Source organism: Nomascus leucogenys, unplaced genomic scaffold, assembly GCF_006542625.1.
Source record: "Nomascus leucogenys isolate Asia unplaced genomic scaffold, Asia_NLE_v1 Super-Scaffold_241, whole genome shotgun sequence".
Lineage (NCBI taxonomy): Eukaryota > Metazoa > Chordata > Mammalia > Primates > Hylobatidae > Nomascus > Nomascus leucogenys.
In genome coordinates, this window is record NW_022095767.1 from 3,308,476 (window position 1) to 3,323,880 (window position 15,405).

General features: G+C 52.7%; 1 protein-coding gene and 1 pseudogene across 3 annotated transcripts in view; one reads left to right on the forward strand and one right to left on the reverse strand.

The window, feature by feature from the left end:
• Window positions 1-3,288, reverse strand: part of FBN3 (fibrillin 3) — an 84,009-nt gene extending 80,721 nt beyond the window's left edge. The window contains exons 1-3 of one of the 3 annotated variants that reach the window (XM_030807802.1): window positions 2,880-3,288; window positions 767-950; window positions 557-639 (exon numbers count right to left, since the gene is read on the reverse strand). In XM_030807802.1, coding sequence (XP_030663662.1) covers window positions 557-639; window positions 767-933 — 250 coding nt within the window. In that variant the 5' untranslated portion in view covers window positions 934-950; window positions 2,880-3,288. Of the gene's footprint in view, window positions 1-556; window positions 640-766; window positions 1,218-2,184; window positions 2,307-2,879 lie in introns of those variants that run through there. The other 2 variants (XM_030807803.1, XM_030807804.1) reach the window with 2 other exon arrangements.
• Window positions 3,289-11,987: 8,699 nt separating this feature from the next.
• Window positions 11,988-15,405, forward strand: part of LOC105740319 — a 52,377-nt pseudogene continuing 48,959 nt past the window's right edge.

Consider the following 15,405-nt stretch of genomic DNA (forward strand, 5'->3'; position numbering starts at 1 on the left):
GGAAAGTGGAGTCAGATTCCAGAGACAGCAACAGAAAGAGAGGGTGAGGCCAGAGAGAGACAGACAGAGAGAGACTCAGAGAGACAGAGAGAGAGAGAATCAGTTAGATAGAGAGACAGTAACCAACAGAGAGAAGCCAGGTGCGGTGGCTCACACCTGGAATCCTAGCACTTTGGGAGGCTGAGATGGGAAAATCACTTGAGGCCAGAGTCTGAGACCAGCCTGAGCAACACAAAGACCCCCATCTCTAAAAATAATAATAATAAAGAAAAAAAACCAACAGAGAGAGACACGAGCAGAGATGAATAGAGAGAGGCAGAGACAAAGCAAGGGAACCAGAGAGACAGACAGACAGACACACAAGGAGGTTGTAGGGCAAAGGAAATGAACATGGCAGGTTGGCCTGGAACCCTGAGGACAGACGCAAGGGCCATTCCTGTGGTTCAGCCAGAGGTCCCTGGCTAAGTCCCCGTGTAAACAGAGCTGGACCTGCAGGTAGGTAAGAGTGTCCCCGGCCTGTGCCCTCCCCCCACCTCCAGACGGCAGTAGCACTCACGCACGACACACTGGCTCCTGCCAGGGAATGTCCTCCAGCCTGGACAGCAGTAGGCGTGGAACCGGGAGCCACATACATTCGGCCTTCGGGGACAGCGAGATGGGTATGGTGAGCCCCTGCCCTTGTGGACATCCCCCCGGGTATTCCGCTGGCCCCAGGATGGCCCGATCCACACCGAAAGGGTCTCCCAGCATCCCAGGTACCACGCACCCCTGCAAGATGCCCGGGCTGCCCCGCCTCCGCACGCGTCCAGGACCTGCAGCCTCCAAGGCCCCGTCCCAGCGGCCTTGGCCACCCGCCATGCACAACAGGGCCGACCAGGCCAGCAGGAGCCGGGCCAGGGGGCCCCTTGCCAAACACAGACCCTCCAGAGTCATGGCGTGTCCCCTGGAGGCTGCGGAGAGGAAGCAGAGTCGGCCCTAGAAGAGCCCCCCACCCTGGCCATGGGGAACCCAACACAACGAGGAGGGCAGGGTGGTTGCCAAATGGGGCAGCCCCGGGGCCTCTGGGAGCCCAAGGAGGCATCCAGCCCCAACCGGGAAGCAGTGAACTGTCAGAGGAGACTTCCTGGAGGAGGTGTGATGTTAGAGAAGGGTCTTGGGGCTGAGGGTGCACAGCCAAGGCAAGACGGGTGTGGGACGTGGAAGGGAGGGGAGAGAGGACCAGGTGGGGCCACGCGTTGCAGGAGTGGGCATAGTGGTGTCATGGAGCTTTTGCTCATTCGTCAAGGACAATGAAAAGCCCTTGAAAAGCTTTGAGTGGGAGGAGCAAGGTCAGAAATGCCTGTTAGGTGGAGTGGGGGAGGGCAGCAGGGTCCCAGGGGAAACAGGGTGTCAGAAGGCTGAGGGCTGTCCAGATGGGAGACAGAGGAGAGGAATGGGAGGCTTATGTCGTGGGAGGTGGGGGGCATTGAGGAGATTCCCAGAGTTCTAGCTGGGAGGGTGGAGCCGGGACAGCGTCCAGGGTAGGAGGAAGATGGTAAGTCATGGGAGGCAACAACCCCACTGTCCCTCTGTGACACAGATACCCCCACTCCTGCAGTGCCTGGCCCCACCTGGCCCTGTGTCCCCTCCCCCCCACATCCCATGCCGGTTTTGCCTCAGCTGTGCACCCTCAGCCGCAAGACCCTTCTCTAACATCACACCTCCTCCAGGAAGCCTCCTCTGACTGTTTACTGCTCCCAGGTCAGGGCTGGATGCCTCCCTGGGCAGGGGGCCCAGGCAGGGGCTGGAACTTCCCAGTGCAGAGAGTAACCCTGGGCCCAGCAGGGAAGGGACCGCTTCTGTGCCCATTTCACAGATACGCAAACTAAGGCCATTACACCATGAGTGAGGGGCTAAGCTGGAGCTTAAGCCCACGAAGAGAAGGAGGGGGAGAAGATCAGGAACGGAACTCGCTCCTGCCCTCCGTGGCTGGGTGTTTCCTGGGCCATGAAGGACGGGAGGGAGAAGACCGGGACGGGAGACGACCGTTTGGAGGGTGGAGGCAAAATACTTGAGGGAGAGAAGCCAGACCAAGTGGCCTTCCTGTTCCATTTAGGTTCCAGGGAGGAAAGGAACCCGGCCTAGGTGGAGAATGGGCGGGGAGCCCTGCTGTGTGGCCTTGGCCACGCCCCTCTCTGGGTCAACCTGGTTGTCCAAAGGCCACGGAGAAGGGAGAAACCCCTGTCAACGTTGGAGGGTTGGCTGGCTGGAGAGGGGCGCCCTCTTTTTCTTCTCAGTTGTCCGTGTCAGTCCGCACTCCGAGGCTCTGTGGACTCCAAGGAGCCTCGGGGCCTGCGAGCCCTCCTCCCCCACTCCCTCCGCCCCAGCCCCCTGCCTCGGGTCGGGTGGGGGAATTAGGTGGGGGGAGTCTCTGGCCTGATTTGCCTCGGTCCCCTCTACACACCGCTGCCTCTGCGAGCCACACCCTGGAGTTTGTGGAATGAATGAGCAGAGAAGGCGCGCCCGGCACGGGATGTGGAGGCTGAGGGCCAAAGAGCGAGAGATCCCAAGCTCCGCCGACGGGGAGGGGGCGCCCCCGGAGCCCGCGGGGCGCGATCTCCACCTGGCAGGGCCCCCGGCCGCGACCACGCTTGGCTCCGCCCTCACCTGTGGGGCCCCGCGCCCCGGCCGAGCCCCTCCCGCCGGCTCCCCGCGCCCCCACTCCCCACTGCGGCGGGCGCCACTAGAAGGCGGAGAGGGGAGGGGGCTGGGCCCGGGGCTGCTCGGCTGCGAACAAAGGAATCCTCTCCCCCTCCCCCTGCCGGCCCCCCCGCCCCCGCCTTCCCCACCCTTCAGCGCCCGCGATCTCGCCCAGCCGCGGGCCCCGCGCCTTCACCTACCTGCGAGGCGGCGCGCGTGGAGGCGGGCACGGCAGGCGGACGCGCGGGACTCAGGGCTGCAGGGCGGGCTCCTGCCGCGCCGGGGACCCGGGGCGGGAACGCGAAGCCGAGAGGCCGACCCCGCCGCGTTCCCAGCCCAGAGCTGCCACTCGGGGGGAGTTGGGGGCGGGAGGAGTTGGAGGAGGGCGTTTGCACCTCTTAGCTCCCGGGGCGGGGACGGGGGGCTCCGATCCGGGGCGGGGAGAGAGGCTGCGGCTCGGGGGAGGGCCTGGGGCTCCGAGTGAAAAACTCCGATGTTCTGGAGGGATGTGAGGGCGGGCAGGGGGCTCAGGGCTGGGGGCGCCTAGTAGGGGCTGCCGGGGCCGCGTTTTCGGATCGAGATTGAGATGGAGGTGGGGCTCTGACTTTTGGGGGGCCTGGACGACAGCCTGGGCAGAGAAGTCCCGGGACTCACCTGGGCGGCCCTCTCACGGCCTCCCAAGCCGCCGCCCCCTCCCTCGAGCAAGGAGAATTGCGAGAGTGACGTTGGAAACTCACCTGGCTCTTAGAGCCTGAATTCTTAACTAGGCTGAGATCAGGGGCCCCTAAATATGTTGACAAAACATTGGGCAAAGATGTATTTCCCTGGGAGAAGGGCCCAGGTTTTTCATCTGGTTCTCAAATGAAGAGGTTAACAATTCAAACGGCGTAAACTTTCAAATCTCTTTGAACCTGTTTCTCCACCTACCAAAGGGACCAGACAAGAATTTCGGCTCCCTATCTGTTTGTTGTCAGTACTCCAAACAAAAATTTCTAGGCTTTTCCACCACCTTCCTACCTTTGAGAATAGACCCTTACCATGGGGATCTGTCAGAAGCTGTGTGTTGGGCCTGAAGCTGTTACTCCATCCAGCAAACTCCTACGCATCTGTCAAAGTCCAGTTCAAAAACTCCCTCCCTATCCGCATATTGTGAGTTTACTCTATTGAACTCCCAAAGCTGATTGTGCTGAATATCCCCCCACCACAGTACTTCCAGAATGTAATAAATAAGTAAGCCCAGTGGGCTTGAAACCAGGAGTTCGAGACTAACCTGGGTAACATAGTGAGACCCCATCTCTAAAAAAAAAAAAAAAATTAAAAAGAATTAGAATATAGATGCATGCATGGTGGCATGCATCTATAGTCCCAGCTACTCAGGAGGCTGAGGCAGGCGGATTGCTTCAGCCTAGGAGGTTGAGGCTGCAGTGAGTTATGATTGTGCCACTGCACTCCAGCCTGGGCAACTGAGCAAGACCTTATCTCCAAAAAATGGAGACCCTGTCTCCATTCCGGAAGTGCTATGGTGGGAGTATATTCAGCAAGTCAGCTTTGGGAGTTCAATAGGGTAAACTCACAATTTGCGGGGAGGGAGAGGATTTTGTTTTTGTTTTGTTTTTTGAGACAAAGTCTTGCCCTGTCACCCAGGCTGGAGTGCAATGGCGCGATCTTGGCTCACTACAACCTCCACCTCCCAGGTTCAAGCAATTCTCTTGCTTCAGCCTTCCGAGTAGCTGGGATTACAGGCTTGTGCCACCATGCCCGGTTAATTTTTTGTATCTTTAGTAGAGATGGGGATTCACCATGTTGGCCAGGCTGGTCTCGAACTCATGACCTCGTGATCCACCTGCCTCGGCCTCCCAAAGAGCTGAGATTACAGGCATGAGGTACCACGTCTGGCCTGGAAGGGGATTTTTGAACTAGGTTTTGACAGTTACATAGGAGTTTGCAGGAGGAAACAGAACAGGCAAAGGCCTGGAGAAGGAAAGAACTTAGAACAAACATGCCTGGATGGAGTAAGGTTGGAACTTTAGGGGAGAAGAGAAGGGGAGGGAGCAAGAGGAAAGCAGGAAACATAAGAAGAGGCTAGAAGCACCCAGGAGCCCTCAGCAGCCCCCCCCCCCCCACCTCTGAGGAGAGACGTAGTGGACTCACAGAACGGGGAGGTTCTCCCAAGGCTCCACTTCCAGGTCTTAGACTGTGTCCGGGGAGCATTGAGGGCCCCAGGGCTGGGCTCAGGGAGCATGGGACAGACGCGGACTTCAGGGACAAGATCCAGTCATCCTGGCCAAGGGAGGGGGCCGTGGACCCTGTGAGAAGGGTCAGGTGGAGTGCTGGGGCATGGGGAGGGTGGACTGGGGAGGGAACCCCAGGATCGAGGTGGCCCAGCAGAGACAGCGGGGTGGGGTTCCTGTTGGAGGGTGGGCCCAGGGGCTATTGTGGACAAACCAGTTTCCCCGGACACCTTGGACACCTCTTTCCAGGCTCCTCTGCCAAGGTCCACCCAGATTTGTTCTGCAACAAATGTATCTTACATGGGCACGGGGACAAGCACTGGGTGCCCTAGAAGCAGCCCAGCATAGGTGCAAAAGGTGAGGAGAGAGTGTCCCATCCCAGGGACACTGCATGGCCACTGTTGCTGTGGCTAAGTCTGCGGGAGGGCTTTCCTGGAAGAACTGTGGGACAGGGAGCGACTCAGTCCTAGAAGTCTCCCTATCTGCCCTCCAGAAGCGAGGGGAGAAGGAAGCCAGAGGGTGTGGCAAGACCAAGATGTGGAGCTGTTGGAAGTCCCTGCACCTGAAGTGCTCAATGACAGCAGAGAGTGGGCATTGGTTGTTCACCGCCCCCCACCCAAGCTACTGTCCACACCACGTGCTGTGGTTTCAGACTTCCCACGGTGCCACGCTGGTCTGTTATGTTATTGCCAGTTATTGATGTGGTATCACAGACAGTGTCACCCCCCCCCCACTGTACCCTCATTACATCACACTGTTAAGAAGGGATATTTAGGCTGGGCATGGTGGCTCACGCCTGTAATCCCAACGCTTTGGGAGGCCGAGTTCGGCGGATCACGAGGTCAGGAGATCGAGACCATCCTGGCTAACACAGTGAAACCCCGTCTCTACTAAAAATATAAAAAAATTGCCAGGCGTGGTGGCTCACGCCTGTAATCCCAACGCTTTGGGAGGCCGAGTTCAGCGAATCACGAGGTCAGGAGATCGAGACCATCCTGGCTAACACAGTGAAACCCCGTCTCTACTAAAAATATAAAAAAATTGCCAGGCGTGGTGGGTCACCCTGTAATCCCAGCACTTTGGGAGGCTGAGGCGGGCGGATCACGAGGTCAGGAGATCAAAGCCATCCTGGCTAACATGGTGAAACCCCATCTCTACTAAAAATACAAGAAATTAGCTGGGCATGGTGGCGGGTGCCTGTAGTTCCAGCTACTCGGGAGGCTGAGGCAGGAGAACGGTGTGAACCGGGGAGGCGGAGCTTGCAGTGAGCTGAGATCGTGCCACTGCACTCCAGTCTGGGAGACAGAGCGAGACTCCATCTCAAAAAAATAAATAAATAAAAATAAAAAAAAAATTAAGGCCGGGCGCGGTGGCTCACGCTTGTAATCCCAGCACTTTGGGAGGCGGAGGTGGGCAGATCACGAGGTCAGGAGATCGAGACCACTGTGAAACCCCGTCTCTACTAAAAATACAAAAAAAAAAAAATTAGCCGGGCGTGGTGGCGGGCGCCTGTAGTCCCAGCTACTCAGAGAGGCTGAGGCAGGAGAATGGCGTGAACCCGGGAGGCGGAGCTTGCAGTGAGCCGAGATCGCGCCACTGCACTCCAGCCTGGGTGACAGAGCGAGACTCCGTCTCAAAAAAAAAAAAAAAAAATTAGCCAGGCACGGTGGCACACGCCTGTAGTTCCAGCTACTTGGGAGGCTGAGGCAGGAGAATCGCTTGAACCTGGGAGGCAGAGGCTGCAATGAGCCAAGATCACGCCACTGCACTCCAGCCTGGGCGATAGAGCAAGACTCCATCTCAAAAAAAAAAAAAAAGAAGGGACATTTAGGCTTTAAATCCTACCGCATATCACAGTCCCCCCACCCAGGACTGTACAAAACACGTGCATGGTCTCTCCATCAAAACTGCATCACCAGCCAGGCACCGTGGCTCATGCCTGTAATGTCAACACTTTGGGAGGCCAAGGCGGAGGATCCTTTGAGGCCAAGAGTTCAAGGCAAGCCTGGGCAACATAGCAAGACCCCATCTCTACAAAAAATAGAAAAATTAGCTGGGCATGGTGGCATGTACCTGTAGTCCCAGCTACTTGGGAGGCTGAGGTGGGAGGAGTGCTTGAACCCAGGAGTTTGAGGCTGCAGTGAGCTATGATGTTGCCACTGGACTCCAGCTTGGATAACAGATCATGAACCTGTCTCTAAATATGTATGTATATCATCATCATCACCATGTTCCTATTCTACAGTCACTTGTCCCTATGACCCTGTCTCATTGTCACCTTTCCATGTGACACCCTTCTCTTTTCTGGTTGCTCCGCTACCTGGGACATGCATGTCTCCTGTCATCTTTACACCTTCACCTTTCTGCTATGACACAGTCCCCAGCTCATGGTCGTACCATCACCCAGAATGTCAGGGTTCTTTTTTTTTTTTTTTTTTTTTTTTGAGACGGAGTCTCACTGTGTCGCCCAGGCTGGAGTACAGTGGCGCGATCTCGGCTCACTGCAAGCTCCGCCTCCTGGGTTCACGCCATTCTCCTGCCTCAGCCTCTCGGAGTAGCTGGGAATACAGGCGCCCGCCACCACGCCCGGCTAATTTTTTTGTATTTTTAGTAGAGACGGGGTTTCACAGTGGTCTCGATCTCCTGACCTCGTGATCCGCCCGCCTCGGCCTCCCAAAGTGCTGGGATTACAAGCGTGAGCCACCGCGCCCGGCAGCCAGAATGTCAGGGTTCTTAACATCACAATCCACTGGCATCAGCAACAACCGGGCTCAAGAGACAGAGTGACCAAGCTTGGTGGTGCCGCAGCCAACCACATTCACACACATCACACGCAGATCGGGCCCCAGGAAGACAGCATTCATTACCATCTGGCACCCTAAGCCCTGATGCTGCTCAATGATCCGAGATGCTGGTACCAGTTCCCCCCACCCTCAGCAAAATGAGGTCCATGGGGGCTCCAATGGGGATCTGGTGTTTTAAAGTTTTTTTTGTTGTTGTTTCCTTGTTTGTTTGTTTGACAGAATCTTGCTCTGTCACCCAGGCTGGAGTGCAGTGGTGCAATCTCAGCTCACTGCAACCTCCGCCTCCCGGGTTCAAGCCATTCTCCTGCCTCAGCCTCCCAAGTAGCTGGGACTACAGGCACACATCACCATCTAATTTTTTTTTCTTTTTCTTTTTCTTTTTTTTTTTTTTTGAAATGGAGTCTTGCTCTGTCGCCCAGGCTGGAGTGCAGTGGTGCCATCTCAGCTCACTGCAACCTCCGCCTCCCAGTTTAAGTGATTCTCCTGTTTCAGCCTCCCAAGTAGCTGGGATTACAGGTGCCTGCCACCACGCCTGGCTAATTTTGTATTTTTAGTAGAGACGGGGTGTCACCACATTGGCCAGGCTGGTCTCAAACTCCTGACCTCAGGTGATCTACCTGCCTCAGTCCCAAACTGTGGAGATTACAAGTGTGAGCCACCACGCCCGACCCCTAGTGGATGTTCTCTTTTTTTGTTTTTTTGTCCTCCCCAGACCGCCCCCGCCCCGAGATGCAGTCTTGCTCTGTCACCCAGGCTGGAGTGCAGTGGCAAGATCTTGGCTCACTGCAACCTCCTCCTTCTGGGTTCAGGGAATTCTCCTGCCTCAGCCTCCTAAGTAGCTGGGATTACAGGCATGTGCCACCACACCTGGTTATTTTTTTTTTTTTTTGTATTTTTAGTAGAGATGGGGTTTCACCATGTTGATCAGGCTGGTCTCGAATTCCTGACCTCATGATCTGTCCACCTTGGCCTCCCAAAGTGCTGGGATTACAGGTATGAGCCGCTGCACCTGGCCCCTAGTGGGTTTTAAAATTACAGTGTCATCTGTTGCTGTCACCTGTTGCCTTCCCATCATTCCCAGTTCGTGTGATGTTGTCACCTGTTGCTGTCACATTGTCACACTATTAATGTCCCCCAGAACTGTTCCCCCCCCCCCGCTGCTGCCACTGTCATCCCGTTAAGGTCACTGTGAGTCACTCTAGCCCCACCCTCCGTTTGACTTTCTGAGCAGCCATGGAGTCCCCCCTCATAGGCGGGACTTGACTGTGTGCAGCCAGAGCCAGCAGACCCCAGATGTTCATTAGCATGGGCTCGAGGAAGGCACGGAGACAGGAGTGGGCAGGGTATGCCCAGGAGCACAGGGTCAGGGCTGGGGACGAGGAGATGGGAGGAGGGATGGGGAGATGCCTGCAGTCTATGGTGTGTGGAGTGCACTGGGCCAGCCTAGGCCAGTGTGGCTTGGGGACAGAGCCCTCTTTGTATAAGCACAGGAAGCAGCTGGGAGTCAGAGCATTGCGTACAACACCAGGAGTTTGGCCACATGCCCAGGAATGAGGCTTGGCGGGGGGAGGGAGGCCGCAGAGGACCCAGGAAAGCTCTGAGGAAGAGATCAGGCTGGATCCTCACAAGAGACCCTCAAGACAGGCTCTGCTATCATCCCATTACACAGATGAGGAAACTGAGGCACAGAGCCACCAGATCGCCCACTGGGACCCCACCACCAGGAAAGAATACAGGCGAATCTGAAACCAGGCCACAAAGCTGGAACCTTCTCCATGGCCTTGGGCCCCCAGCCACACCCTCACCCCATTGCCTTGATGTTCTAGCCAGGGGACCTGTCTAGGATCCATATACATTATTTCTCTTTCGAATAAACACACGTGTTTGCACCTTTATACACTGCTCTGTATTTGCCCTTTTTCCTCTTTGTAAAAATAATTAAAAACAAACAAACAAACAAACAAAAAAACAGGGTCTCCCTCTCTCATCCAGGCTAAAGTGCAGTGGGGAAGATCACAGCTCACTGCAGCCTCGAATTGGGCTTGAGCAATCCTCCCACCTCAGCCTCCAGAGTAGCTAGGACTACAGGCACGTAACACCTGTCTAATTTTTAAATTTTTTTTTTGTAGAGATAGAGTCTCACTATGTTGCCCAGGCTGGTCTCGAACTCTGGGATCAAGTGATCCTCCCAATTCATCCTCCCAAAGTGCTGAGATTACAGGCATGAGCTGTCGCGCCTGGCCTCTTTCTCTTTCTTTCTTTCCTTTTTTTCTGTTTTCTTCAGACAGAGTCTCGTTCTGTCGCCCAGGCTGGAGTGCAGTGGTACACTCTCAGCTCACTGCAACCTCCACCTCCCAAGTTTAAGCGATTCTCCTGCCTCAGCCTCCTGAGTAGCTGGGATTACAGGCACCTGCCACCACCACGCCTGGCTAATTTCTTTGTATTTTTAGTGGAGACCGGGTTTCACCATATTGGCCAGGCTGGTCTCAAACTCCTGATCTCAGGTGATCTATCCGCCTCAGCCTCCCAAAGTGCTGGGATTACAGGCATGAGCCATGGCGCCTGGCCTCTTTCTCTTTCTAATAAACACAAATGTTAGCAAGTTTGTATCTTGTTCTGTATTTGTTTTTCTCATCTTTGTAAAAAAATATATATATATTTTTCTTGCAAACTAAATCAATCCCTCTCAATTACCGTCTTCTTTTTACTGTTTTCTTTTTCTTTCTTTTTTTTTTTTTTTCCTTTTTTTGAGACTGAGTCTTGTTCTGTCACCCAGGCTGGAGTGCAGTGGCGCAATCTCTGCTCACTGCAACCTCCGCCTCCCGGGTTGAGCGATTCTCCTGCCTCAGCCTCCCAAGTAGCTGGGAGTACAGGCGCCCGCCCCACACCCAGCTAATTTTTGTGGTTTTAGTAGAGACGGGGTTTCACCATATTGGCCAGGCTGGTCTCAAACTCCTGACCATGTGATCTGCCCGCCTCGGCCTCCCAAAGTGCTGGGATTACAGGTGTGAGCCATGGTGCGTGGCCTCTTTCTCTTTCCAATAAACACAAATGTTAGCACCTTTGTATCTTGTTCTGTATTTGCTTTTTCTCATCTTTGTAAAAAAAAAAATATTTTTTTCTTGCAAACTAAATCAATCCCTCTCAATTACCATCTTCTTTTTACTGTTTTCTTTTACTGAGATCAATTTCACACAACATAGCACTTACTATGTTCAAGTGTACAATTCAGTAGCATTCAGTACACGCAGTATGTGCAGCCACCCCCTCTATCTAGTTCCAAAACGTACTCATCACCCAAGCAGAGATTGTGCCACTGCACTCCAGCCTGGGCGACAGAGTGAGCCTCTGTCAAAAGAATGGAGAAAGAGAGAGAGAGAGGAGAAAGAGAGGAAGGAAGGGAGGGAGGGAGGCAGGGAGGGAAAGAAAGGAAGAAAGCAAGAGAGGCCGGGGTGCAGTGGCTCATGCCTGTAGTCCCAGCATTTTGAGATGCCAAGGTGGGCTTTGAGGTCAGACTTCAACTGGATTAGGATTAGCCCTGCTGGGAGAAGAGAGGACTCTGGCACCCACTGCCAGCTCTGCCGTCTGCACCCATTTATCTGGGGCCCCAATGCCTGCCCAGCCTCTCTCCCTCTGGTCCCATCCCCGCGGGCTAAGGGTGCACTTGCAGCTTTCCACCCTGCCCCCTGAAACCTTAAGGGTGCCATTAGTTAAGTCAGACAAGAAGACTAACACTCAAAAATAAAGTTGGTTAAGTGCAAATTGTCAGATCCAGAAACCTGAACATCACTGATCTTCAGAAAACGCACATGTGCCAGGGCCTTCATTGGCACTCAATAAATGCTGAATCAATGGATCAGTAAATGAATGAATGGTGAGCAAATCTGATATGACCGGAAGGAAGGAGTGGAAGTTGCTTGTGGAGAGACGAGCAGGACTCAGATTGAAAGGGGTCTTGAAGGCCGGGCGCGGTGGCTCACGCTTGTAATCCCAGCACTTTGGGAGGCCGAGGCGGGCGGATCACGAGGTCAGGAGATCAAGACCACGGTGAAACTCCGTCTCTACTAAAAATACAAAAAATTAGCCGGGTGTGGTGGCGGGCACCTGTAGTCCCAGCTACTCGGAGAGGCTGAGGCAGGAGAATGGCGTGAACCTGGGAGGCGGAGCTTGCAGTGAGCCGAGATCGCGCCACTGCACTCCAGCCTGGGCGACAGAGCGAGACTCCGTCTCAAAAAAAAAAAAGAAAGGGGTCTTGAAAGCTAGGAGCGCGGACATGACCTGGCGGCAACAGGGAGCCACGGTGGGTTCTAGGCAGGAAGCCACGCCATCTAATTTATGTTTGAGGACCTCATTGCCAAGAGGGAGTTAATCAAATCTGTCACTAGGGGGCACTCAAGTCTTCCCACAGATTGTTAGGTGGCCACTGGTCACAGGGAGCTTGTGAGCATTTGAACCAGTTCTACGGAGATTTAAGTGTGAAATCCACACAGAATCGCAAGCACTTCATACAAGAGAAAGAATGTAAGATGCCTCAAATAGCAATGACAGGGGTGAAATGCTGATATTTTGGGTACACTGGACTAAATAAATTATATTATTAAAATTTCATCTGTTTCTTTTTACTTTTTAAAATGTGGGTTCTAGGCCACTCGGTGGCTCATGCCTGTAATCCCAGCACTTTGGGAGGCCCAGGAGGGCAGATCATGAGGTTAGGAGCTTGAGACCAACCTGGCCAACATGGTGAAACCCCGTCTCTACTAAAAATACAAAAAATTAGCTGGGCGTGGTGGCAGGCACCTGAAATCCCAGCTACTCGGGAGGCTGAGGCAGGATAATCGCTTGCAACTGGGAGGCGGAGGTTGCAGTGAACCGAGATCGCACCACTGCACTCCAGCCTGGGCAACAGAGTGAGACTCCGTCTCAAAAATATATAGATATAAATAAATAAATATAAAATAAAATATGGGTTCTAAAAGAGTTAAGATTGTCTATGTTGGTTGCCTTAGTTTTTATTTTATTTATTTTTTATTAGGCAAGATCCCGTTCTATTGCCCAGGCTGGAATACAGCGGTGTGACCATGGCTTACTAGCCTCAACCCCCCAGGCTCGAGCAGTCCTCCCACCTCAGTCTCCCAAGTAGGTGGGATTACAAGTGCACGCCACTGCACCCAGCTAACTTTTGTATGTTTTGTAGAGACAAGGTTTCATCATGTTGTCCAAGCTGATCTTGAACTCCTGGGCTCAAGCAATCCTCCTGCCTCAGCCTCCCAAAGTGCTGGGATTACAGACATGAGTCACCGAGCCTGACCTTGCATTTATATTTCTATTGGACAGCACTGGTTTAGAAAAAGGAGTTACTATTTGTTTCAACAGTCATCAGGGGTTGAACTACCGTCTCTTTTTCTCTTATTTCCTCTTACTTTGGTCATTCTTCAAGTTAACAGTCTACCAGGTTGTTCTCTTTGTTGATTAAATGAAGGTAGATATTCATAAATACATAGACCAAAAAGAGAGGATGGGGTCACTGTTTCACAAATATGGAATCGTATTGAACATACTTTTTTATTCACAGGACTTTCTGAAAACTTCTTAGACCACCTACTAAAATCTGAATTCATTCTTTTTAATTGCTTGATAATCATCTGTGGTGTGGATGAACCTTCATTTATTCAACCACATCCCCATTGATGAGTTTTCATTTGATTAATAGGTTTTATTCCCCATCACTACCAAAAAGTAAGCAAAAAATGCTGCAATAAGAATTTTTTGGCTGGGTGCAGTGGCTCTCACCTGTAATCCCAGCACTTTGGGAGGCCAAGGCAGGAGGATCGCTTGAGACCAGTTCAAGACCAGTCTGGACAATGTAACGAGACTCTTGTATCTACAGAAAAATTTTTAAAAACTAGCCAAACATGATGGTGTACACCCGTAGTCCTAACTACTTGGAAGTCTGAGGTGAGAGGATCACTTGAGCCTGGGAGGTTGAGGCTGCAGTGAGCCATGATCACACCACTGCACTCCAGCCTGGGCATTAGAGCGAGACCCTGTCTCTATAAAAATTAATTTTTATACCTATGCCCATACGTGCTGATGATTTTCTTTCCAAGGGAAAGATTTCCAGCAATGAGGTTGCTAAGTGAAGGATATATATCTATATCTATATCTGTATTTATATCTATCTCTATATATATATATATATTTTTTTTTTGAGATGGAGTCTCGCTCTGTCACCAGGCTGGAGTGCAGTAGTGCAATCTTGGCTCACTGCAAACTCCTCCTCCCAGGTTCAAGCAGTTCTCTGCCTCAGCATCCCGAGCAGCAGGGACTACAGGCGCGTGGCACCACGCCCAGTTAATTTTTGTATTTTTAGTGAAGATGGAGTTTCATCATGTTGGCCAGGATGATCTCGATTTCTTGACTTCGTGATCTGCCTGCCTCAGCCTCCCAAAGTGCTGGGATTACAGGTGTGAGCCACCGTGCCCGGCCTATATTTTTAATTTTAATAGATGTTGCCAGGTTGTAGATATTGACAAACTGATCCTAAAATTGATACAGAAAGGCAAAGACTGAGAATAGCCTACAGAATACCAAAGAAGAACCAAGTTGGAGGACTGTCACTACCCAATATCAAGACGTTCTGGAAATCTGCAATAACCAAGACAGTACTGGCAAAAGAAGACACACAGATCAACAGAACGGAATAGAGAGTCCAGAAATAAAACCACACCAATATAATCAATTGATCTTTGACAAAAGCGCACAGGCAATTCAACCGAGAAAGGACAGTCTTTTTGCTGTCTATGCAATCAATGTGCTCCCTGCCCAATGCATATACAGGCCAATACATGGCACCAGCTTTTGAGAAAATAAAAGCTTTATTGCAAGTCGACTGCAAGGAGACAGGAGGAACATTCAAATCTGTCTCCAGGAGCTGTAGGCTGAGGCAGCTTTTATAAGCATAGGGTAATGAGGCGTGTTCTGATTGGATCTTACACTGAGGTGATGCTGGGAGGCATGATCTGATTGGATCCAGCCATGGGGTGATGCCAGAGCTCACTCTGATTGGACCCTGGGTCCTGTCATGCGGTATCTGCTTCTTAATTCAGTCTCCACTCCTCTCTCCTCAGTGGGAGCACTTAGGTTCTGCCTGTGGTTACACACTTGGTTCATCTGGACATGCTCAGGTTATGTGACCTTCTACCTGGGGGTCCGTGGCAACTGAAAAACAACTCACAACTCTGCTACATAAAAGTTGAGCTGGCCGGGCGTGGTGGCTCACGCCTGTAATTCCAGCACTTTGGGAGGCCAAGGCGGGCAGATCACCTGAGGTCGGGAGTTCAAGACCAGCCTAACCAACATGGAGAAACCCCGTCTCTACTAAAACTACAAAATTAGCCGGGAGCGGTGGCACATGCCTATAATCCAAGCCACTAGGGAGGCTGAGGCAGGAGAATCACTTGAACCTGGGAGGTGGAGGTTGTGGTGAGCCGAGATCGTGCCATTGCACTCCAGCCTGGGCAACGAGAGTGAAACTCTGTCTCGGAAAAAAAAAAAAAAAAAAAGAACCATTGGGGCCGGGTGCAGTGGCTCCCGCTTGTAATCCCAGCACTTTGGGAGGCTGAGGCGGGCAGATCACGAGGTCAGGAGATCGAGAGTAGCCAAGACCATCCTGGCTAACATGGTGAAACCCC